At 32.0% G+C, this 26,303-nt stretch overlaps 1 protein-coding gene across 1 annotated transcript; it reads left to right on the top strand.

Moving 5' to 3' along the window:
* The first annotated feature begins 16,694 nt into the window (after nt 1-16,694).
* Nucleotides 16,695-24,722, top strand: LOC108912336 (upstream activation factor subunit spp27). The gene is made up of 4 exons (XM_018717547.1): nt 16,695-16,822; nt 18,799-19,007; nt 19,065-19,310; nt 24,116-24,722. The coding sequence occupies exons 1-4, from the start codon at nt 16,780-16,782 to the stop codon at nt 24,374-24,376; spliced, it is 759 nt and encodes a 252-aa protein (XP_018573063.1). The 5' UTR covers nt 16,695-16,779; the 3' UTR covers nt 24,377-24,722.
* The last annotated feature ends 1,581 nt before the right edge of the window (nt 24,723-26,303 follow it).

Genomic DNA, 26,303 nt, shown 5'->3' with positions numbered 1-26,303 from the left:
TCTGCAACAAAATTGAAATAGCCAACAGGATTCTTTACAATTCTTTCAGGTTCTAGTAGTACGTCGCATCAAGCTGTTTTAATGGATCAGTCAGATAATAATGAGACTCCGGTGACTGAAATGGAGTGGTCAAATCATTCTGAGAAAAATATGACAATTAGTAAACGCGAGGGGAATAATTATCCAGATTTTATAAATGTTACTGAATGTAATAACTGTACAATTACTATAAATATTCATTCATAATAATTAATAAAAGATAATGTTCATCAAATTACTTATTTGTTCATAAAATATGCATTTATGACTCGAAATCGCTTTTTTTTCTAGCGAGGTAAGTTACCTCACTTACCTCCCGTTGTCCATAGCAACTTCCATTTCTACGGTAAAATCCACTTACCTCCTTAAAAATAATGTATTAATAGTCTATGTCCTATAGTGGGAGCAGATAAAACACATTTTTCAGCCGTTATGAAATACACTAAAATATACAGCGAGCGATTAAATTATGGAGCAAATTAAATGAAACAGTATTTAACTTATTGTTAAACAAATTTGCAATTTTATTTATGAGACACCATAATTTTTTGGCTTTTTATTAGTAAGGTAGGTAGTAAAATTTTACTCTTCACTTTTTAAACGAATTTTATTCGAAAATTTTGTTATGTGAAAATGTTGATGTCAATTTGACAATTAAAAGATAGATCAAATTGGCAATAAAAATGGGAGAAGAATTGAATTTAACGTCAAAATGTTTGTTGTCATCAATCAAAATCAACATATCTCGGCGTCTTTTTTTTTAATTACTACTTTTTTATTGAATTTAGGTACTCAAGTATAAAGGCACTTTCCAGATACATTAAAAACAGCTAAATATGTACATGAAAATAGCATTAGAAAACTTCATATAATTATGGAATAACAAAGCTATTTGAGTTTTTATTCAAAACAAACGTATCTCAAGTTATATTGCCGAATGAATCAATTTTTTATGATAATTTAGAGACATGTTTACAGAGTTGCTTAAAATTTACTTAACATTAAGGATGTTTGTGAATTTTCAAAAAGAATGATTAATTTTTCAAAATAACTGGATATATTAATTTTAAAGAAAAACGTCCCAGCAAACACTTCTCTAACATCAATAGTTTTCTAGAAATACGTTTTCGATCAGACTGTACTGGAAAAACCTATAATTTTGTCTTAAATAATAATCATCGAAAACATTTTCCGAAAAATCTTTTTTCTCTGGATATTGTCGGTCGTTGATAATTGATATTCATAATCGACCTTTGACCTCGGTTATTGATCTTAGTCCTCAGTTTTTGACCTCAAGCCTTGACCTTTGACCTCGATTTTTGTCCTTTGACTTATTGGCCTTTGGCCTTGGCCAATGACCTTTCATTTTATCTTGACCGTTGACTTTTGACTCCGATCTGATTTTCATCCTCAAGTAATCAAGATTTGGTCCTTGATCTCCAGTCGCTAATTTTTGCAAGCAAAAATAATCTTTTTCTTTAACGATTTTTTATTGAACCCTGGCAAACAAGCCATAAAACCGACGTGTTAACTGAACATTTTCGATCTGCCTCTCCTAGATCTGACCTGAAATATTTTTCATCTGAAGTCATTTAACCTGTAATTGCCGCAAAACTCTTACGCGAATTGGATATAATTACTTGAAGGAAATGAGTGTTCACAATTAAATAAAAACACCGCTGTTGGCGGTGCGCCACCAGAGACGTTCGTTTGTTACCTTAACGACGTCACCTACTTGGATGTGTTGTTAACGGCAGCGTTGAAAACAGTAATTATTTCAGTAGATTAGAACTACAGGGTGTGCGGGGCAAAAAGAAATATCTAGAGTCTAGTTATTATTATTATTATTATATTAAAATTTTTAGTGAATTAAATGTCTAGGTAAATAAAAACATGTTTCTACTTATATACAGCGGTTAAATGTTTTTCGGGTCGCATCACTGGGATCTCGGTTATCTTAAAAGATACACCAGTGGCCAAATTGTGGTAAAATAGCACTTTTAATCAAATAAACTTTGACATTGGTAATGAAATTTTCACTAAACTATCGAAATAATATAACTGAATGTTTTGTTCCCAAAGAACCCTTTGTGAAAATGGACAATCTCGTATTTCGGCAAAAACACAGAAGTAAACAATGCCACAAAGAAAACAAAAGTTGGATGTCATTTTTCCATTCTGGTTAGCCTCACAGCTATAGCGACATTCCAGACAATAAACTATTCTAACAATATATGCCCATATGTGTGGGCAGAAGGATTTTCACGGCTTAACCTTCATGGAACTGACATTTTCCAATTTAGATATTATTTTTTACCTCTAACCATGAAAAGAATTATGAAAAATATATGGTTTTAAAATGGTAAACCAATTAAATCCTGTGTAAACCTTATCAAAATAATTCCTTTTCAATAGAACATTCTTTTTAGATACTTAAAAATATAAAAAAGCAAATTAAAATAAAAATATTTGCCAAATAAATCTCATGAATAAAGAAACTGTTCTTAAAAAAGATTATGATTTGCTTGTAGATCAACACTGTAATAGTTTATTTTACGTTAAGTTAAATTTAAAGTTAATATATAGGAGTAGAAAACAATTAACGTTAATAAACTCCGGAAGTCAAAATTCTAAAATACCAGGACCGTATTATGGAAAATTCTATTCCTTTGTGGCCCCCCTAAAATCAACTCTGTATAGGTTTTCTGTCTCATATAGGGTACAGAAAGAACATGCACCAGTAAGAAAACCATACACTTGATTTCTTATCCCACTTTTCTCTACTTTTGATTTAAAACAATAAAATTATGGGAACACACTGAGCTTTTCAGCAAGAAAAACAGTAAAAGTCAAGACATCATTACTTTCAAACGTTCTGGTGGTCGAAATGTCGAAATGTGACAAATTAGTTGAAGGATATGATTCTCTTCAACAGGAAATCAAGATTAAGAAGAAAATATTGAACGACGCTGCCTCTACCACTGCTTGTTTTACGGTTACTGCTAACTAGTGGCGGTAGGTGCGGGGGCTTCTAGGCCGCCGCCCCCCTAGAAATTTTCATAGTAAAAAAAATGTTATTTAAAATGGAAATGTTAAATTTGTAATGTTCAGTCAATATAACTCGACTTCCAAAGTTCATTTAAAAAACACTGAATACGTGGGCTCCCCTTAGCTCGTCCTTAAATCGGTTTACAGTGTTTACAGTGGTGGTCATGGTTAAAGTCGCGCAGCAATGAAAGACGGAGTGGAAGTAGCGCATATTTACTATGCGGTTTGGGCTCTGTGTGTGAAAAGTTGTAGATCATGCGAAAATCTACAAAATTTTCGAGAAAAATGCGAAAAATCGTTTTTTTTCTATTTTCGTTTTTTATTTTCCATTTCCGTAAAAAATAATTTAATTTTGTCGAAACTTGCTGAATATATACCTTTCTGTGTCTTAAATAAACACAAATTTTTTTAGATAAAATTTTATTGGACTATTTACTATTCAGTAGTTACTATCGCGATCGCTGTTCAATTGTTGGAAAGTAGGTTTTTATTGCCCGCTTGATTTTACTGCTATAGTAATTATTCGTCCGCTATTAAATTTCGTAGCGATCTGTTTTAATCGGGCCTTAAAGATTTGTATATTCTTATCTCGGTGTACTGTTAGCCGGCAGCCTCAGGTGCGCCATTTTTAACTCACCCGAGCTCCGTATAATTAACTCCATTTTCGTCTATTTATGCAACACAGCGCAGTTTAATCTCAGCGTGCAGTGATTTATTTTGACGTCCGTTACATTTATGATCCATTTCTCTTTGGACTAAATTTTAAATTATTAGATTACGCGCCGCCCGAGCAGATTTACGAGCGTCTGATCGCGACGCTGCTTAATAATCGCTAACGACGGTGTGTTTCGGCCGGCCGTAAAACAGTCACACTGAGAAAAAGCTTCAGTCACAAGTAACGGCACTTTCTAGACTTCAAAGAGTCTTTCCCGATGAATCAGAACAAAATTGGGCTACAATTCTGCACAAATGCAATATTTGTATTTTTTAAAGCAATTTGACATGATCTCTTTGTACATGATGTTTCGTTATAACGTACCACAAAATTTTGAAGTAATAGGATCTTAAAAAGATTTTGTTCCTACGAATTGTGGGTCTATATCGACTTTTGTTTTTGAATTTTTAGATAAGTTACTCTTTTGGGGTTCTTACTATGATTTTCTAAAACACTTTACAGCAAATTTGCACCAATTTCTCCATTCTCCATTATTATTCAAAGCTCTGCTGTACACAATTTGTTTGAGTTAGCCCCACGAGTAACAGTCCAAGATTGTTAAATCTGGATACCGTGGGGGTCATGGATATAGACTATGCCGGCCAATCCACCATCTGGGAAATGTATTCTGTAACCAGATCTTAACACCTATGGCAGAAAACACCAGACAACCATCTTGTTGGAAATAAAAAGAATTTCATTAGGCCAGTGGTAAATTTTCCAATTCAGTAGTGAAAAACGTTTCGAGCATAATCAGGGAGCTGTTAATGTTGCATTTATCTTCAAAGAGGTATGGTCATATTATTTCATAAAAAACATTTACTTTTTTGAAATATTGTCGCCTATATGGTGTTCGAAAATGAGGATTCTTGCCACATAATCTGTACATAGTTTTTTATAATGGTTATGGTTCTGTCAAGTATTTGGCAAAGTCGGGAGTACCTCAAGGTTCAAATTTGGGCCCCTGTTATTTCTGTTGTTTGTTAATGACCTTACTACCAGTCTGAACTGTCGGAAACTAATGTAAATTTAGGATTTTTACGATAATTAGTGTGGGGTGTTTTTAAACGAAGTACGGTAACAAAAGTGAAGAATAAAATGTAATTTTCGTGTACTATTTGAAGTAAAGTGAATTTGCGTGAAAGATTAAGTAATTATTATTTAAAATTACAGGCATAATTTTCTATAAAAAATGTTTGAAAAATTATAAATCAAAATAGCAACAGTTTCAGTTCTTCCACATTTTCGCTCCCTGTTCATCCTAACCCTGGTCATACATTTCTGTAAATAATCAAAGAGTGCAAATTTTGCCACAAATGGGAATTATTTCGTAACTTTTAATTCTGAGCAACTTTTCTTAGTGACACGTACGTAAAAAGTAAAAATAAAGGTGCTTTTATGACATTTTCATATTTTTTTAATTTTCTGGACACATCCTAGCCTTATCTACGACAACCCCATTTTACAACAACTTTTTATCAAGTGTGCTTTTTTCCGTAAAATATAAAATAAAAAAGGTTTTCCTTTTATTTACTCTAACCGTAGACGAACTGAATACGTTGAAAATTTTTATATTCGCGCAAACTTTCCTTTCAAAGAATCTATACAGAGTGTTCAAAATTAATGAAAATACTTTATTTGAAGTTGCAAAACAATAGATAAGGGAAGGTATGTGATATAGTAACCTTGATTTTATTCATGGATAACATGTTTGCTTGAACTATTATTGTCATTAATTAAAAAATAACTTGATGTCATGTCCTTTTAGCCTATATGTGGTATGACATTTTTCTATTTATCTCAAAAATAGGGAATCCCAAGGACAAGCGGCAACAATCTATTTTTGAAAAACCATTAGTGCTCTTGTATAAAAGTGATTCTAATTTGAAATATCTTAAAATTACGTAGACTTTTTCTCTTTTCAGAAAAAACATTTATTGATTAAATTCTTGATGTTCCCCTTCGATTGCAAAGGTTAAAACTCATGATTCTTGTGTAAATTATGTTTCTATCGCTTATCTGATCGTATACTAGAAGAAAACTAAATTTGAAGGGCCATTCATAAATCATTAATCCGCAGGATGGAAACATTTTTTTTTCACATGAAAACTCTCCTTAATTTTGAACAAGGTGACTGTTTAATTGACATACAAATATCAATTATTTTCGTAATTTAAATGTTTCTTGATAAAATTAATTGTGCTGTGGATGTACTTTATGTATCTATCGTTGGAAAAAAATGCATGGCACACTGAATCATACCATACAACTATTGAATTACAAAAGTACGAGTAATTACAGAAGTTGATACCTCGTAAATTATTTTTTGTATACCTAAACATCACGTATTACATCGTTTGAAAGGAAATTTTATAGATACATAGTTTAAAAAATTTCAGTTTTAGAAATAAAAAACTGGTCAATTAAAAATTATAGAAAAATGTCGCATACGTGCTCTGTTCAGAAAATAAGCAAACTTTTTGAATAGTTAGTAGTGACGACATACGCCAAATAATAGGCAATCCCATAGTACACATTGTCATGAAGAATTTCTCAGTATTTTTACTAGATCGATTTTCGACCTTATGTACTTTGGACATAAGTGCCAAAAAAGTGTCTTCTTTGTCATGACGTTAAATATCGCGATATTCTGGCAATATTAGAAATATTTAAAAAGTTTCAAACCCCAAGTGACAAACTAAAAGAATTATAGGATATATATGTATTTAATTTTATAGAATAATATTGACTTTTATAACAATTAATAAATTAAAATTATATCAGTGTTACTGAGCATGCGCATTAAAGATAATTTCATGTAAGCGAAGTAGCGTCGCAACAGGATATCATTCAAGAAAAGTTTGGCATTGGTATTGGTTAAGAGTACACCTATAATAAGCCTCTTGAAGAAATAAACACTCGATAAATATACAGACACAGTACAGCACCAAGAAAAACAATAAAAATACTTAGTATAACTAGAAAATTAAACAAAAGAAGAGAAAATACGCTAATGATGACCACGGTCCGTAAAGAGACGGTCGCCGCATAAGTCAATCAGCCAATAAAAAACAAATACGTCACCAAGTTCCTCAGTTTATCTTCGTTCAACCGTTATCTCTTTCTGACTCATTGCATATCCCATAAGAAAATAAGAGGAAAATTTAAAATTGTCACTTTTCTTGTACCACGCTGCTTTTAACATAAAACAATAAATTTAATCAGTTATGATTATGGTTAATTAACAGGTATTTTGAGTCTAAAACGTTACCTTTACATACAAACTGAACCTCTACATTGGAATTTGGAAATAAAAGGATGAAATGTGAAATTGTCTTGAATACACACCAAGATCGGTCACCATTTTTCACGTTTGGTTAGATAATTAACCTAAAATTTGTGTTAATTTTATTACAGATATCTATTAATATCCATAATCTCTAATAAAATGAAAGGGGAAGCGAATATATAAACAATTTAGACCTATCTTAATATTCTCCTGGCTCCAAAATAAAAACTGTGTACAATTTATATGATCTTGTTGTATCTGCTTTTGTGTTTAGTTAAATTTCAAATAACTTACCAAAGTAGTACAGTATAATAGACTGCAACATAATTTATTTTTGTACGTACCAACTAGAGTTTTTCGATGGTAGATAATGTTCAGTGTAGGTAATGTTTAGTGTTAGTTTTTAAGTAAAAATTGTGACCATTCCTATACAAATGGATTTTGTCAACAGGAAAATAAATTATTATTTCCAATCGCTTTTCTAACAATCACATCAGTTTGTTATACAATAATAACAATAAATTTAGTCCTTTTCAAGTGAATACAATCAGTTAAACTAGAAATTTAACATTTAACCTGTTTTTTTTAAGTCTTTTTCTTGATGATAAATTTAATAGCTCTGCTTGAAGATCGCATTCAAAGTTTGAGTCTTCAAAATGTGTACTACAAATATGTCCACTTATATGATGAAACAAATTGCGTCTTTTGCACCGTTCCACCCATATCTTTCAAAGTCTTTTATCCTTAGGAAACACATTGAATAAAAGTTTTTAAATTGTCTTGTTTCGCACTATAAAAATTATTATTGCAAATTACAACACTACACCTCACTTCTGGCATTTTTACGTGGTAAATTAATGGTTTATATTAAAGACTACACCATCAACTTATTAAAAACTATTGTCAATAACTAACTAATTACTGCAAAATACCCAAACAATTATGAAAGATTTACTTAAATACTCGGAAAAATGCAAAATTACTAGTTAAGTCGCATGTAAACAAACATGAATTCTAAAGGTTCTTTCTTGTGACGTCAATTTAGTGATATTCGGTTGGGAGCACTGTGTTACGCATGTTCTTGGATTATTGATATTTCATTTAGTTTTCGTGATATTATTATTTGATTGCAACGTTAGTGGCGATTTTTGAAATGTGTCCCTTGCGATTTTTTCTTATTTCTGAAATTAATATCAATGCTGAAGCAATATTTTGAGACTACAGATAACATCAAAGCAAATTCGTCACAGACTTTAAAGGTCCGGGACTGCTTTACCAAATGGAAACACCCCTGGGAAAATGTATAAAATTAATAATAGAAAGTTTAAAAAAATAAAGTTCGGTTATTTTCTGGACAGATCCTCGTATGCCATCGGATCATATGTAAAAAAAATGTACATAGAAAATGTCTTTAACGTGAGAATCTAATTTCTTTTTCTATCTTTTCCACCATCAAAAGGCACCAAAATCTTAACTTAAAAATAGGTTGAACTAAAATTGCAGCATAACAAATTCTCTGTATAACTTATTCCAAAACTGATCAACTAAGATTATTTAGGACTTCTCTGTTCATGTGCCTGCCTAATTTCAATACCGTATGTCGATTGCTTTTAGAAATAATGACGAAATTCATAAAAAAATAAATAAATTTAAAACTGTATCTTGAAAACAAAAGACGATATACTATTTCTAATTCTAGTATTCATAATATTCTATTCTCTTATCATTAATAAGTTCGTTTATCATTACCATTTCGATTTTTTTTTAATTCCACCATTAAGGTCGAAATTCCGATTGCAGAAACTCATTCATTGGAACAAACAATTCACACCAGGGTTAGAGCGTCCCCAGAACCCCTCCTCTGGTGCCGCCCTTGCACGTAAAAATAAATTTACCGATTTTCATTACCGGTGACAAAATCGAGAAGGCTGTGCGACGTCGTTGCCCTTTCTCCGGCTAAATTGTTCCTCAAAGTCAGCCTTGAACCGCAACATGTAACATCGAAACCAGATATCGCCTCCTCGTTACTTACCTACCCCGTATGGCTTACAAAATATCAAACGGGTTTGCCGACATCGAACAGAGGAGGTTTAAATTACTCCGAGAAGCTGCCGAGAAAAATCTTAATCGGTGCTTGCCTACAATATTGCTTAAAAAAACTTCCGATTATATCGGGTTACTTAAGCTAGCCGGGTGTTTTGCACGATGTACCTACACTGATGAACAATTAACGTCTTTTTGTTTGCTCAACCCCACCACGGGCATAGATTCTGCTATGAGTTGTCGAACAGACAATTAAAATACCCTCGTCGAGATATAAATCGCATTTTTTCGAAAACTGTCATAAATTGTTAATTATAATAGTTGTTTTCTAAGTGTCAAAAGGACACTTCAGTCAACTGGACCCATGTTGTCTTTGCCAGAAAATATTCGGCTAGAATCCGTAACTGTATATTTTTGGAATTACTTCTGCCAAAATCTAAAGAAACTTGCGACAAGGAATATTAAGTATTCAACACTTGGAAGATAGAAAATGCAGTGCAGTGCATTATAATGAACAACAAATATTGCACAACTACAGAGATACATCGTCATAAATGCGAACTGGATTTACTGTTATTTTGTAGTTACTAATTGCATTAAATGATTAAAGGGGAATAATCAAAACTAATTTATTAATAACAAAACATACATGTAGAAAAACTAAAAAATAAATTGTCAGTATCGCTAATAGCGGCCTACTAGATAAATTAGTTTCGTATTTTCGTTTTATGGCGATATGCATCTTGTTCGTAAAATAATTTTTTGCTGCGAACTGGTTTATTTTGGGCAAAAAATTCAAGACATTTTTTTTTTTAGAATTAAACAGGCTATCGGAAATAAATTTTTAAATGGTAAACAAATAATAAGACAAAAAGTTACGTTGGAAATAAATTTTAGGGGTTGCGTTTTCCACCCCTTACAACCATGGGGTAAGCCAAATAAATTACTGGCTAAGTGTCTTTTTGGTAGTAGAAAATGTCAGGTTAATTTCAATATTGTAACTTGTTTAGTGCTTGTGAAAAAAATTGTTAAACTAATTTTATGTACCCCCTTTAAGGGGCTGTATCTTAACAAGGGATGCTCCAATGAAGTTTCTTTATATGAAAGATCCTGTCTTTTTTTCGATGAGGAATCACCCCCTTAAATGTTTTACACTTATTTAGTTACACCCTGTATAACACTTATTAAAGTTCTTGAAAAGACCTTTAAACTGAGTGGTCGTTAGCATGAAAACAATCAAAATAAAATGATTGTCTTGAATTTTGAGAAAAAAAATCGGTATTAAAATTAATTATTTGACGAAAAAAAAACGTATTCCTTCTGCAATTTACTTTATTTATGTATTAACCGCAGATTCTGGGAATTTGAACGATTTTAGAAGCTTAAATTAAAAAAAAATTCATTTACTTTTGAATAAAATTTTTCAATTATTTAAAAAATCATCTTTTTTCAAAATATTTCAAAAACTAACAAAGTTATAAAAAATTATAGAATAAGAAATTGTAAGTTTTTTCTTACTGAAAAATTTGCAATTTTTTAATTTTTGTAGGACAAAATTTGACTGATTGTGAGTTATGACAGTTAGAAACTCAAAACTAAGCTCCAAGACTGCCTTCCCTGAGCCCTTTTAGCTTACAAATCTAAAAAACGAAGGGCTCAAAAAAAACTGCAAATCACAGAACTTAAAGTGCTTTAAATTCTATACAAAATGGTTTTTTGAGTAAATTTATAACTTTAAAATTACAAAAGTTATGGTAAAAAAATTAATCGCATTTTTTCGGTAAAATTTTCGGAGCGGGTAAATTACCATCATCTTTGTGTATTTTGGAGCACTTGTGAATTGATTTGAGTAAGTATTTTAATAATATACATACACACATATTGCAACCAATAAAATTCAAAAAAGACTGCACCAGATGAACTACTTAGGATGATATTTTGCAATTGCAAAAAAGGATACGGCAACTTGTGGTTGCAGAAAAGTTGGACTTTTTTGCAATCCCACATGTGGTTCATGTTCTGGCGATAATTGTAACAATTGTCCTCCAATTTTGGACCAAGGCGAGGCTGAAGATAGTGATGATAGTGATGAAAATTAAATATTTTATTATATTCACATGTAAAAAATAACAGACACATTTTTTTTTATTATTTATTTTTTATAATGTGTTTAGGCCAAAAATAAGTTCAAACAAATAGAAATCCTTTTATAGTTCAAACTCCCAGAAATAGATACCGCTGTATGTACTGTTTTGTAGCCACAAAGAAAACTACATTTAAAAAACCCACAAAAAAAAGAGATGTGTGATAGAATTAAAACGAATCTGTACAAATATTTGGAATAGACCATTTTTAATTGTAAACAGTAGTAGTTTTGCTTTTTTATTTTTTATCAATCAAATAGTGCATACGGTAGCCAACATCCTTCCATTCCTCTCGTATCCTTTACCCTTGGCTACCCTAATAGTGTGATATCATCATCATCATTTGTTAAGTTTATACATAGTTTCCTTTTTTTTCTCTCTCTCTTGTCTCCATTATTAGTTACAGTCCATTACGTACTTTATAATAGCTTAATACTAAACATAATGTATATACAAATTTTATTTGATATTAAATCAATAAATCAAGGCGAGGCTGAAGATAGTGATGATAGTGACGAAAATTAAATATTTCATTATATTCACATGTAAAAAATAACAGACCATTTTTAAAACATTTTGTACAATACATCCATTTATAATGTACTATATAAAAATTTTATTTGATATTAAATCAATAAAAAAATATTAGGAATAAATTCAATAAAATTAAAAATAATTATATCATACTCGCATATAATTTTTAAGAAATTTTTCTATAAGGGGTGGCTGAAAAGTTGCAATCATAGATCATTTGAAAACCCATAAAGTTTATAATTCAACATATGCATACCATTAAAACATCTCAAGCTTTCAATAATATTTTTGTTTATTTTATTTTAAGGGTTGCAACTTTGTAATGAGTAGTAAGCTTTCTAATGAATAACAAAAGAAATGCAATACATTGTGAATGCATCAAAAAAAGTATTTTAAACTGTTAAAAACTTTTTTTTCTATTTTTTGGCCATGGAAAGGTAGTTTTTAAGGATTTTTAAGGGTTGAAAAGTAATTAAATTTCACAAATTAGATTAAAAAATATGAAAGGAACTTTATCCAACATATTTGAACATGAATTGAATCTTTAAAATACGTAACTCTGCGATTTTCGCAATTTTTTTAGTACAAGGGTAGTTTTCACCCCCAAATAGAAAAAAAGCACACATCTAGACAATATAACTTTTGAAGTGGGGGCTCAGATGAGCTTGTATGCAAATTTTTAGGAAAATCCATGCTATCCCGAAAAATTGGGAGCTTTTACCTTATTTTCGGCTTCAGAGTGACTGGACTATTACGAGTTTTCTAGGACACCCTGTAGCGACGGTAACAAATATGAACTAAAATAGAGAAAGTCCGAATTTGACACTCAAACAAACGTCTCGTTATCGATAAAGAATTTATTTCGTCCCATTAAATTTGACAAACGAGAGGCGACGTCCAATTTGGCCGAATGAGAGGGGGGTTTACGGCTCGCCCGCGGCAAAGTGACCCCCGCCAGAAGTGTAAATTTGACAAGTGTTTGCTCACGGGCCTAGGAACTGTCCTATCAATCAAGGGTTGCCCTGGCGACGGGCGATGCCGACGTCAAACGCCTAAACTGCATCTCGCGTTCCTTAAAACCAACGCCCAGTTTTTTTCGACGCCAGCCAGCGGCGTAGGCGAGAAGTCACCGATAGAGATCAAGAGGAAAATAAGCCATTTTTTTTCTTTAAAGAAATAAAATTAAGAACATACACTAAAAAGTAAATGCTTATTTACCCATTATTTTTACCGTAACTTCCTTAACAATTGTGATTTTACAAATAAAATGTAAAATTCCAGTATAAAACTATTTTCTAATATTGCTACGTTTTTTACAGTTATGTATTTAAAATTGCAAAGTACAGAGAGATCCAAAATGATTGAAGTGTTTGGAGATCGCAGCCTACAGGTATGCCTGTCTTCGTCAATACTACAGATTTTTACATGCTAAAGATGGTGTTAGAAGCAGGCTGCGTTCCCCAAACGCTTCAATCATTCTGGACATATACTTATTATCTATATACTGGTAGCCGGCTATAGGCCCCTGAGTACGGAATTCTCCGGAGAGAAGGAGATACTTTTCTGTCTCTCCCGAGGAATTAGAACCCAATGCGCATGCCCTGCACACAAAATCATGAACGAGTGGAGAGAGCAAGATTTCTGTGGTCCTTACTACGGATTGTCCACTGCTTAGATCGTGACATTTTGCTTATTGTATCTAGCGAAATTGTCACATTCTCGCATCGGCATCTACTTCTAACGCATGCGCACCATTCCGGTCAAGATCCGAACAAAACTCATTCATAGTATATAGATAGTATATGTACTTATATGATTCTGGATCTCTCGGTAGATTTATACTTAGATCATATACTACTGGAGGCAGCGTTCCAGTGACCGAGAGTGTAGCGGAGGTTTGGAAAGAGAGAGATGTATAGGAGGGTATTTGCTATCTCTCTCTAGCAACATGCAATCGCGTGCTGCTAGAGAAAGATAGAATATACCCTCCTTTACCTCTCTCCAGTAGTACCTATATGCTCTAAAGATTTATAGTCAAAGGAGTGTTTGCACCAAAAATGTACTCTTGTCTGTTTTGTTATTCAATACTATTTTAAATGAAAGTTTATAGGAACTGTATAGCAATTTCACTAATAACTCCTTACACAAATTTCTATTTAATTTAAAAAAAAATATTTGAATCGTACGCCGTTTATTTAAAAGAACTTTTTTTATGTAACGATTTATGTAATGATTTGTAACAGTATCTACCTACTACCCACCGTTAAATGAGCAATCTCCTGAAATTAATGAAACAGCCTGTATACTCCGAACCAAAGTGTTATTGTGTAAAAAAAGAAGACTCAGTTACTTAATTTTTTTATCAAAATTTAAATAAAATAAAATCCAGTTTTTGATCAAATCGATCTGGATTTTTCCTCTTTATGATGTAAGGTGTCTGAGGAATATTTTTGAGACCCAGTAACGTACGCCTGTGTGTCCATTAAGTCAGGCTGTCCAAAAATCGATAGTTTATAAATAGTCTACATGTACTTGTCCAGCACTTCTGAAGAAAATATCCGATTTATATTCAAGGACCCTACCCTACAACGAATATTTCCAAATGCTGTAAAAAAATATCTACCTACTTATCAACCCAATAGATTGTATGTCTGGGATCATACAATTTTAAGATCTCCGACAGAAGTCAAATACATATACCCAATTAATTTAAAATTTATAATTCTTCCAATTTTTTTAAAATTCATATCTAATTATTATAGGTAGGTAGCACCTAGGTTTCCCAGTTATGTCTTATATAGGCCGTACCTACCTACTTATCCTGTCTTAAACAGCTGATGTTGAATTAAATTACAACTAATAAAATAAACAGGTATGTCAAGAAGGTAGGCTGGTACCAACGTCTCTATGTTGATTTATGTTTCCATTACAAAAATTAAAAATTATCAAAAAAATTGTTTCGTTATTCATTAGTGCACAAGTGCCTACTTTACCTACGTATCTAGTAGCTAGTAGGTACCTACGTATTTATAAAGCCTGTAGCTGTGGCGCTGTGGTTGGTCATAAAATAATAACAGAAGTATGTACAAACAGAAGTCATTCCGAAACATTCCAAAATAAAGAAGTCGGCAAAAATACAGCTATATTTATTCCTACGCACGAACATAATTATCATTCGCAGAGGCCACGGCCTCCAAGATGCATCTTCGCAAGAATGCACACAGGTTTTCGGCTATTGCGTGCATGTTTTCAGGCCGGCTAGTACACGATGCACTCAAAATCAGGTCATGGTACAACGAAATCGTTTTAGTTGCATGGCAGCAAACTGCATTCACTAAAAAACTCGTCCCAACCTCTAAACGGGAGAAGAACCAACCAATAAACCGGTCCGCCGTGCGCATTCGTCATTTTTTACCTTACGCGCAATATATTCGTTCGTCTTTGTCTTGGACACAATCGGAAACTAAAGACGGAAATCGCTACGCAAACGACATCTTCAACGTGTGTGCTACTTGCCGTCGTGCCATCTACTGGCCAGTGGCTACAACTCTAAAGTTAGTATCTCACTTTAACGAAAATAATGTAGTTCTCTCTCCAAGTTCAACGATCTAAAGGCAGTTGATAATGTTTACTGTAGGTGATACTCTCTAACAACTATGAAGTATGAACTTATTCAAGAATTCTAGAAAGTAATTCACAAGTATTTCATTCTCTTGCTTGTAAACAAAAACTTAAACCAGAGAGGGATACCCATTCTGCTTATACAAACACTGATATGCATTGGTATTTATCATAGAAATAGAAATTTGACTTTCTATGGTGCAACTGTCGTTGAGATCACTACAGGCCACTGAAATTTAAACTTGCAAATTTTAATTCTTAGTTTTGATTTAATGATTTTTTAATTAAATATGAGATAATTAAAAGAAATTAATAAATTAGTTGCTCCCTCTTTGACTCGAACATGAAACTACATTATTTAGTTATAATGTCCTATGATATTTGCTCAAATATTATATGTATTTTACATAAATTATTGCAATTCGTATAGAAAAACAACATATTTGTAGTTACAACTAGGTACTAGGTAGATGTTAATATTTGATCTATATTTTTTCTGAGTATTATAAAAGTATCACAATCTTTATATGCGGCGCCATCTTCTGCCCAGAAGTTATTGCACAGAATTACAGAAATTTACTCAAGGGAACAAGTTGAAAATGTATGGAAACTGGATGTGGAAATACATTTTATAGATTTTATATGTATAAGCTATAAATTTAAATATTATATGATAGGTATATTTTATAGAGTTATAATCTTTCATAACCGAACACGAAAATAAAAGGTTAACACAATAACGGTCACTAAACCTTGCTACCAAATTGGTAAAAAGTAATACCTATTTAAAAATTTGAAGTGTATAGTTACTATACCTAGTTAATATATGTACATACATTGTAAATATTTTCCCCATAAATTTATACGTGTTTATTGGAATTACATCAAATTTCTCTTATATGTAAATATTTTTAAATTAACATTACATAAATAAAATTGTACATTTGTCCTGTAATTGAAAATTGTAGACAACAAGCAACAAGGAGAGGCAGTGAAAAGAGGTATCTTAGAAATCAATAAATGTAATCTCTAATTAACAGTCAGATTCTGGGTATTCAAAAATAAATTTTACATACCATCTACTAAACGTAATGTTCACAGGTAGGTAGGTACCTACCTAGAATTTTAAATCCGGTAAAAGAGCACAATTTTGAGAAATCATAGTATTTATTTAAAATTTCGAACAGAAAGGGCCACAAATAAAAGTAGTAGGGGGTTGAAACAGGTAGTTGGTACTTCGTCGTTTTGCTTCGAATCTGCCCCAGTGCCAGTCGCTAGGCATTCACCGATCCGGTCCAGTTTATTCCCATCTCTCTCTGTCGTGTCAGTTTTCTCTTTCCAGCAACATGGCAGACATCTCAAAGGACGATCTTCGCAAAGAAATTGCCGGTAAGTGCTAATTTTTCCTTAATTTAAGAACTAGGAGTAGTCAAAATCACAAAACTAAGTTTGTAATTTTTTTCTACACAATTTTTCTCTATGGCATTTCGTGGGTTAACAGTTAAAATCGAGCGATTTACTCTTGTACAATATCTACTTTGCCATACGTATATAAACAATGGCTGAACGACGCTATACTAATAGATGGAATATCGTGCGGTTTTAATTTTGGAAATATCTCTGGAAATACGGTTCGGATCGACAAATACCGTGGACAAAATCGATGTAGAAATTTATTTCTGATTTTTGTAGGACCTTGTCTCCCTCGATTATTGCGTATTTTAGCAAGTTTTCTGAAAAATGAGATCACTGTTTGGCATTCCTGTTCGAGTGTCTGCATCAACCTCGATGTAGCTTCACCATTTTTCATCGTTTTCTGGGACATTTACGTTATTTGTAATAAAATTTGTAAGTAGTAAAGTGTAGAAAAAGATTTTGGGCTTATATTATGTCAATATTCCGAAGTCGAATTAGTAAGCTTAAGGAAGTTATTGGGCGTTGAAAACTTGGCATCATTACTTTTCGTACATCTTATGCAGCTCTTCTATATAAAAGCTTATAACGACGCGTTGGTATTCGGCGCGCTTTATCATAAATTTAATAATAAATTTCGTTTTACGTCTCTTTGAATCTCGTTACAGCATTTATCTAAGGAATTCTGTGCTGTCTTAATTAGGTATATTGACATTTGCATATCCAAACTATTCGTTTATTTTAACTGTTGGGCCTTTGTCTTGTTCCGTATAAAAAATCAATTCAGGAATACAGCGTCATACAAAATTATAAATAGTTGATATTAATGTGTAGCTTATGTTGTCCATTGGAATTCGACGTTTTTACTTACTACGTTATTTTTAAATTTGAAATGGCAAAATATATTTTTATTCAATTTGAAATGTTTACTACATGGCGTCCGCCATTTGCGCATGCGTGGGGACTTCGTTGTAAACCGCGAAAATATCTTTGGATTTATTATAACCTGTGATCTGTGATTATAACCTATTTAAAATTTCTGGAATATCCCATACGCATATAAAAATAAATGAGATGTAGTAAAACGAAATTGTTAAGGTTTATCAAATAACTCCTCCAGAGTCAGTGTGTGTCGGTTACAAAATTGTGTCGTTTTATTAATCATGTCTTGGGTATCTTGAATTTTCCTTTTTTAAGTAAAAATTTTAAAGTGTATCCCTTTGTAGTAATTAAATACCATATTCATGATTTGTGAACCTTCTCATTTACCCTTTAGGTAGGTTCATTTGCCAAAAATATGAATATTTGTTATCGAAACACAAATGCCTGAGAATAATATAGTGCAATAATTTTCCTTGACCCTTTTTTTAAAATTGTAGGAATGTGGAAGTGCCTAGAGCAAATTATTTGAAAAAATAAAGGTGTGTCATTTAATAAACATTCAATACACTTACGATTTCACAGCTATTGAATCTAAATATTATCAGTTATATTCATTTTCATTTGCAAGTTAAATTACCTATAATCTATTAAAAGCTACTGAATCACAGTATACATTCGTGGCAAACCAAAGCGAATAAGAACAGTTACATGGAGCTGATGTCATATGCAATATTAAGCATATGCTAATTGGTCAACAAAAATTAATATGAAAAAAAAAACTACTAGGAAGGAGTTTTTATTACTTTTTAAATATAAATTTTAATTTAATATCAATTAAATAATGAATATTCACAGAAATATTTCAGCATGAATAACTATTTTGGATAAATCTAACAATAAGTGCTGCTGAGAAATAATTTCATAAATTTGTATGTACCTAATTGGTTTGTTCTAACTCCTATTTCTTTTTAAATATAAAAAAAAAATAATAGAATATTTTCATATTCATTGAATTTTCTAAATGCATGCAAACCAGTTGGCCAAATGTCATAATATATTCCGATTTCCAGCGATCTTGAAAGACGCTGACTTGTCATCAACATCAGCCAAGAAAGTGAGACAAGAGCTGGAAGAAAAGCTCGACGCCAACTTACAGTCAAGAAAGAAAGAAATCGACGACTTAGTCATGGAGTTTGTCAGCGCCAAACAGGAAAAGAAGGGTAAGAAGGCTGAATCTGAAGAAGAAGAGGAGGAGGAGGAAGAAGAAGAGGAGGAAGAGGTATTAATTTTCAGGAAACCTTTGTTAAAAGTTAAAAATCCACAATTTTCTCTCTAGGAGGACTCCGAAAGTGACAAGAAAAAGAAGCGATCTTCCGCAGGTAAGAAACCCGCCGCCAAAAAAGCCAAGAAGGGTTCCGAGGAGGAGTCTGCCAGCGAGCAGAGCGAAGGCGATTCAGAAGAGGAATATTCCCCCAAGAAGTCCAAACCCATCAAGACACGCAAGCTGCCACCCAAGAAGAAGAAGGGATCTGAGTCTGATTCCGATGAAGACTGGGCCAAATCGAAGAAGGGAAAGAAAGGCGTAAGTTTTTTTTCTTGCAGCATTTCCACGTTTATCTTCTTTAGAAGTAGTTGTTTATTTTTTTTCTTTTTACTGTCCTTAAACTAATATCGAGGTTTTTTCCTAACTTTATGATAAAATCCATAAAGACAGCCTATTACATTACCACTTTATTATTTTCACAACTTTCCCAATCTTATCTTTTTTTAGGAAATAGTTCACACTAGACAATTTTTTATTTTTCAAAGAAAAACTAACAACTTTTGTCGTAAGATTTCTATAAGAAAAAAAATTTATCATTTTAAAATTGACTATTTTACACCATATGTGTTCCTTTAAACTCGAGTCACGTTTGATTTGTTTTGAACAAAAATTATGAAAATGTGACTAATATCACCACACAAATTTGTTGTCACCATGGTTAAAATCCATAAGTATGGAAAATTCAGTGACAGCTCACAAAAATTAAAGTGGTGATATTTCAATAGTGAAGCATGGGTTCCGAACCATTTTTTAGTGAATGATTTCTAGATCCACATAAAGAACTGTTGTGACGGAAAAATTTCAAAGGAAATTTGAGAAATAAAAAATTAAAATATGGGTTACCGATCCTGCGGTGTTATTCTGTGTTATTTCTGGTACGGCGACTACAAGTGATAACCTTCAATTTTTACAATTTTTTCTAGTAACTGTCGTTAATAATATAGCAAAAAGTCAAATCAGATTTACTTTAAATGTCAAAAAAAATCAAAAATATTTCTGTAAAAGTTACTCTTTATCTTATATTTTTTGTGGCTATAAAGTTATAGCACTGTAAGAAAATTATAGAATACAACACCTGAGATGAATGTGACAAAAATAATGGAAAATGTTCCATTTTGAATAATATATAATAAATCAAAAATACGTCTAAAATTATACGTTGCATAAAACAACTTATAAGAAATGTTCTATTAGAAATATAATTTTCCATGATTTTTTCTTTTCTGGGGGTAGACAGGGGATAGCACATACAATTTTTGCTTTGCTTGAAATTTTAAAATGATTTTGAATTAAAAGAAAATATTGTTTTTCTTAGTTACACTGTTTTCAATTATTAATACTTAATTGCACAATTTCAATTTCCACGTACTTGGTGGCGTCAAAATTTTCGGGTTCTAAATGACGTTTTTTTTTTATGTCTTGGCCCACTAATTAGCACTTTGTTACGGACTCAAGGATTTTTTGCCCTTAGTTGAATCATTAACCTAATTTTCTACCAATCTACATCAAACATCTTCAGACATTTAAATAAATGTGATATTGACTTCAATTTAATGCTTATTTATTTATTTATTTTTAATATTTTGTATTTTTTTTAATTATTTTTTTATTAATAACTTTTTTAATTAGTGCTTGAAATCTACTTATTTGAGTTTTAAGAGTATCTGGAATATATAAATTTTGTTAAAATATATTATTTTTATACCCTTAAGTTTATTCCAGCAAAATACGTCTGGGAAAATATTTTAAAGTATAATCTTGTTGCGGTGGTGGCTGATGAAAATTAAGGTTAGTCATATTTTTATAATTAAGTATGGGGTCCATATCGTTTTTTTGGTTATTTCTATGCTCACATAGAAAACTTTGATGACAAAAAAATTTTGAATGGAACTTGCGAAATAAAAAATTAAAATAGGGATGCGCATATACAGTTTGTTTTTTTTTTCATATTTAACTGATACACATTTTTGATTTTTCACAAGATTAAATTTTCTTTGTAGTTGTACATATTTAAATTTTAATTTAACACATTTAATTTTTCAAATACTGTGAAAAGAAAAAATTTTTGCAGCCTTTTTTGAGATCTCAGATTTAGCAACCCTAATTTTATTTCTTTTTTCGCAAATTTCTCTATGTGGACTTATTCCCTAAAATATTATAAGGGTGTTACGCTTTATATTCTAAATACCTATGCCCACTTTAATTTTCACGTCGCCACTGATCTGCTGATAAGAAAACTCATATAATGTAATATACAGGGTGTTTTGAAAGTCCATCAGGAAACTCCATGAGGTGATTTTACGGATTAAAATAAAAGCAGTATGTAATGAAAATTTTTTTCAAATTGTCAATTGTTTGCAAGTTGTCAAAGTTCATTTTTTTTAAATTTTTATTTTTAAATAACTTATTTCATTCAATAACGTTTCATTATGCACCACTAGAGGACACTACCTAGTACTCAAAATTTGTTTTGTTCATAACTTTTTTCTCTTGCTACACATCATGGAAATTGCAACATTATTGAAAAGAGAAACATTATTATTAAAAATTTTTTACTCTTTATTCAAGCTGATAAATGTAACCGTTTAGCAAGAAATCGCTATTAAAGTTTTATTAAAACATCAAATTTTTTATAATTCTCTCTGTAATTGATCAAGTTATCATGCTTCAAATAAATGTCATGAGTAATTTTGGTGTTATGAATGGTAATGAAAATTGTTAAAAGCAGGTATAAATATGATTTTTCACCATATTTTTTTTCACCTCTGTAATGGCGTTGCGGAAAAATAAGTTGAGGATAATGAATTTATTAATAATATTTTATTTACTAACAAAGCTGATTTTATGAGAGATGGTATTACAGCATGGCTACTTGATTAATTGCAGAAAGATTATCAAAAATTTGATGTTTAATAAAACTTTAATAGCAATTTCCTTCTAAATGGTTAAATTTATGGGATTGAATGAAGAGTACATAATTTTTTCTGATATTGTTTCTTTTTTCAATAATGTTTAAATTTCTGTGATGTCTAGCAAGATGAACAAAACAAATATTGTGTTCTAGGTAAAGTGCCCCCTAGTGGCCATTATGAAACTTTTCTCCGACTGGCCCGCTAGAGCTTCATCTATTTAGTGGGTGTGACAAATGAGAGATTAATCGAACTTGAATTAAATAATTTCTATACAAAGAAAAATTTAAAAAATGAACTTTGACAAGCTGTAACTTGCAAACAATTTGAAAAAAATTTCAATATATACTGCTATTATTATAATCCATAGAATCACCTCCCACAGTTTCCCGAAGGACTTTCGGAACACCTTGTATACAGTATGTCCCCGGATTGTGTTTACAAGAGGACAAAAGGACCAAATAGTGAAAGATACGAAAAAAGGCATTCTTGACAAAAGTTTTTGCTTGTTTAGAAAATATTAATCACTATGATGAACTTCAATTTTGTTATACAGGGTGGGTCAAAAACACAAAAATGTTATTTTGCATTAGAGTAAACTTACCGTATTTTGCAAGATAAGAATAAAAGGCATTCTCGATAAAAGTTTTTGCTTGAAAAATGAATGAAAGTCACGTTATCAATAATTTAATTTTTTATATAGGGAACGAAGTACCAAACTAAAATATGTCTTATTATTCAAGTGTAATTTTTAAATACAAACATAATTACAACAACAATTAAGCTAAAAAAGTACACAAAACAATGTGATGAAGATGTCAAATTTCAAAAACGCCACTCCCATATTGAACACATTTTTCTAATTGCTTCCTTAGATAATCATAAGGAATTTCTGATTTCTTCCTGGAATATTGAACGGACAGCCTGGATAATTCTGCCTTTTAGCATTCCAATATTATTTGGTATTGGAATAGCATAAACAATTAAAACGGCCTCATAGAAACATATCGGCCATGATTTAGTCAGGGCTCCTTGGGGGTCACGAAATAAGACCATTTCTATCAATCCATCTTGGACCAAATCTATGGTTAAGCTAATGTTTTAACTGCTAGTGTTGCGAGAAACAACTACTCCGAGGGCTATATGCCCCTACCGGCATTGAATTATACTTGCAGCACCTAGTGCAACAGCTAGGGTCCTTCGTCAGTTTAACCCACCAGGCACAGACCAGTTTCAGACTTATTAGTCCTCATCAGTATGTCATAGGTAAGACAACTGACGAACGAACCAGCTGTTTTGCGTCGTATCGTCACGACAAGGAAATACATTGCATGCGGGAGCGCAAATGGCTCCATCTGTTGTGCTGACTCCCAACTGTGCCATTCGAATGACTACAGTAGGAAGCGACCTGCTATATTGCAGGTACTTGGTGCACGACTACCACCCACAGAGGGGAAACTGATGACGAACGACCCTAGCTGTTGCACTAGATGTTGCGAGTATAATTCAATGCCGGTAGTTGGAGTAGTTGTTTTTCACAACACTGGCAATTAAAACATTGTATTCGCCCCCTGTGGGTGGCAGTTGTGCTACAAGTACCTGCAATATAGCAGGTCGCTTCTTACTGTAGCCATTTGAATGGCACAGTTGGGAGTCAGCACGACAGATGGAGGCATTTGCGCTCCCGCGTACTATGGTTAAGCCACTCTGTTATCTCACGAGCACAATGTGCTGGACAACCATCCTGTTGAAAATACATTTTTAGCGAAAATTTAATGGTAAATTTTCGAGTTCATCATTAAAAAATGTATCAAGCATTTCTATCTAGGTACTCTGATTAGAGGTGTGCTAGAGAATGTTTAATTAAATTTTTGATAAGGTTACATTCATTTTTCAAGCAAAAACTTTTATCAAAAATGCCTTTTTTCGTATCTTGCAAAATAAGGTAAATTTGCTCTTAATCAAAATAACATTTTTGTATTTTTGACCCATCCTGTACAAAAAATTTTAGATCGTCATGGTGATTCGTATTTTCTAAACAAGCAAAAACTTTTATTGTCTTATTGCCTTGGTGCCTTTTTTTTAAATGTAATTCTTGGAAAGTTTACCACTCGCATTAGTAAGAACCTTGTACTATTGAGTTGGTTTTCGTAGGGCGGTGCCAGGAAGGGAGGCAGCGGCTACACAAAAACCATGACCCTCTCCCCCGAACTGGCGGCTCTGGTCGGGCAGGATTCCATGGCCAGACACGAGGTGGTGAAGAAGGTCTGGGCGATAATCAAAGAGAAGGATCTCTACGATCCCAAGAACAAACAGTACGCCATCTGCGACGACGCTCTGATGAAGGTAATCGGCGTCAAACGCTTCAGAACGTTTGGCATGATGAAGTATCTCAAGAACCACTTCATCAGTTAAGCTGTCGAGCCTCCGTTTCGCGTCTAGCCAGCGCCTCGTTTGTTACAGTATATTTTGTCTTATTTTCTACCCAGTTTATTCCAAATAGAAAACGTAGTTCGGTGTTCGTACCATGTTGCGCTGGCTGGCGCAGATTAAGTGTTTATAGAGAGAATTTTTAAATATTTTTATTATAAGCCCGTTTTTGAACTGACTGTAGGTTTAAGTTTCATGGATTATTTAATTTTTTTTTGTATGGAGACACTGTAGTTTCATATGTGTAAATGATGCACCTGTATATGTTTTGTCCAAATTAACATGTATGGATTATTAAGATTTATATTCAATAAAAGTATTAAAATACGTAGTTGAATTTTTTTTTTTACAATATTTTCTCGACAAACTGCAATAACTTTTAAAAGGGTTACTTAAAAACAAAAAAAATGTCATTAAAATCAATGACAAATGAAAAAATGGGTTCGATAAAAAGATGCAAAACAATAAGAAATGCCATAAAAATAGATACAAAGTGATTAAGCCTTAAAAACATTTTCAGTTACTGTTGCTAATATAAGACAAAAAAATTTAGTTCTATGGTCAGGGTTCGCAACCAAACGCAGTGGCACTTCCCTAGAAAGTAAAACAAGTACTTTAAAGCCTACTAGCGACTTTGAGATAAAAATATTTTCTTTACCTTCATGCAGAGCTTAACAAACTTGGTGAAAATTTCTTAAGAGGGCTCGATAGCAAATAGCCAACCAGCAATAGATTTTATTACACAGTTTGTATAAATATGAATTAATGCTCATAATAACATACTTTCCTCCATTCTAACGCAGATTTTCTATAAAATGGAGTTAGTTTATAACTCAAATTACTTTTTGTTGTAAAGAAATTTGTAATTTGCCGCTTTTGAACAAGCCCCATCGTAAATTTTAAATTATATCCATTTTATAGAAAATCTGCGTTAGATGGGGGAATGTCTGTTATTTGTGCATTAATTCATATTTAGACAAACTAATAAAAAATTTTAAAATCTATTGCTGGTTGGCTATTTGCTATAGAGCCCTCTTAATGGTAGGTAGAACGCATTAAAAATCAAAATCGTTGAAACTGAGGAATGGTGCTCCAAATTAATAATCAAAACTGTTGAAACTTGTTGATAACCTCTGGAATCATCCCTGACTTACATACTACACAGATAGAGATGAATAGTTGTCTATAAATGCCAATAATGGCATGTCAGTCTTTGTTTTAGTAAACAGAAATATTGATAATTCACTGAAGAGCTTAGCAAACTTGGAGAGAATTTCTTAAGAGGGCTCAATAGCATATAGGCAACCAGCAATACATTTTTATAGATTTTATTAAACAGTTTGTCTAAATATGAATTAATGCATAAATAACAGAGTTTCCTCCATTCTAACGCAGATTTTCTATAAAATGGAGTCAAATTACTTTTTGTTGTAAAGAAATTTGTAATTTGACGCTTTTGAACAAGTGGCATGTAAATTACAAATTTCTTTACACGAAAAAGTTATTTGAGTTTCAAACTAAGTCCATTTTATAGAAAATCTATATTAAAATGAGGGAAAGCTCTGTTATTTGTGCATTACTTCGTATTTAAACAAACTGTGTAATAAAATCTATAAAAATGTATTACTGGTTGCCTATTTACTTATAAAAACCACAGGTAAGTATAATGCATTAAGGATGGAAACTGATGCATTTCTGGTTGCCTAAATTATACCGAAAAATGGTAGATAACAGCCCTTTTTTTATTCCAATATATCTTTTTAAAGCAATGGAAGAAAGTAGTAAAATTTCATATCACATTTGGCAAAGTATAAATGAAGACAGTAAAGCAAAAATTAATTGGGATAGGTAAATAATTCGTGAGAAATTAATTTCTAAATATGAAGGTTTTTTGGACTTTTACAAAGAAACG

This window comes from Anoplophora glabripennis, unplaced genomic scaffold, assembly GCF_000390285.2.
Source record: "Anoplophora glabripennis isolate ALB-LARVAE unplaced genomic scaffold, Agla_2.0 scaffold35, whole genome shotgun sequence".
NCBI classification, from domain to species: Eukaryota; Metazoa; Arthropoda; class Insecta; order Coleoptera; family Cerambycidae; genus Anoplophora; species Anoplophora glabripennis.
This window is presented reverse-complemented; position numbering and strand designations above follow the sequence as displayed.

Bases quoted from the DNA above. Each gene is read 5' to 3' on its own strand.
- LOC108912336 (XM_018717547.1), top strand. From the start codon at position 16,780: ATGGCAGACATCTCAAAGGACGATCTTCGCAAAGAAATTGCCG. The intron at 19,008-19,064 runs GTATTAATTTTC...TTTTCTCTCTAG, and splicing joins AAGAAGAAGAGGAGGAAGAG to GAGGACTCCGAAAGTGACAA. The intron at 19,311-24,115 runs GTAAGTTTTTTT...TGGTTTTCGTAG, and splicing joins CGAAGAAGGGAAAGAAAGGC to GGCGGTGCCAGGAAGGGAGG.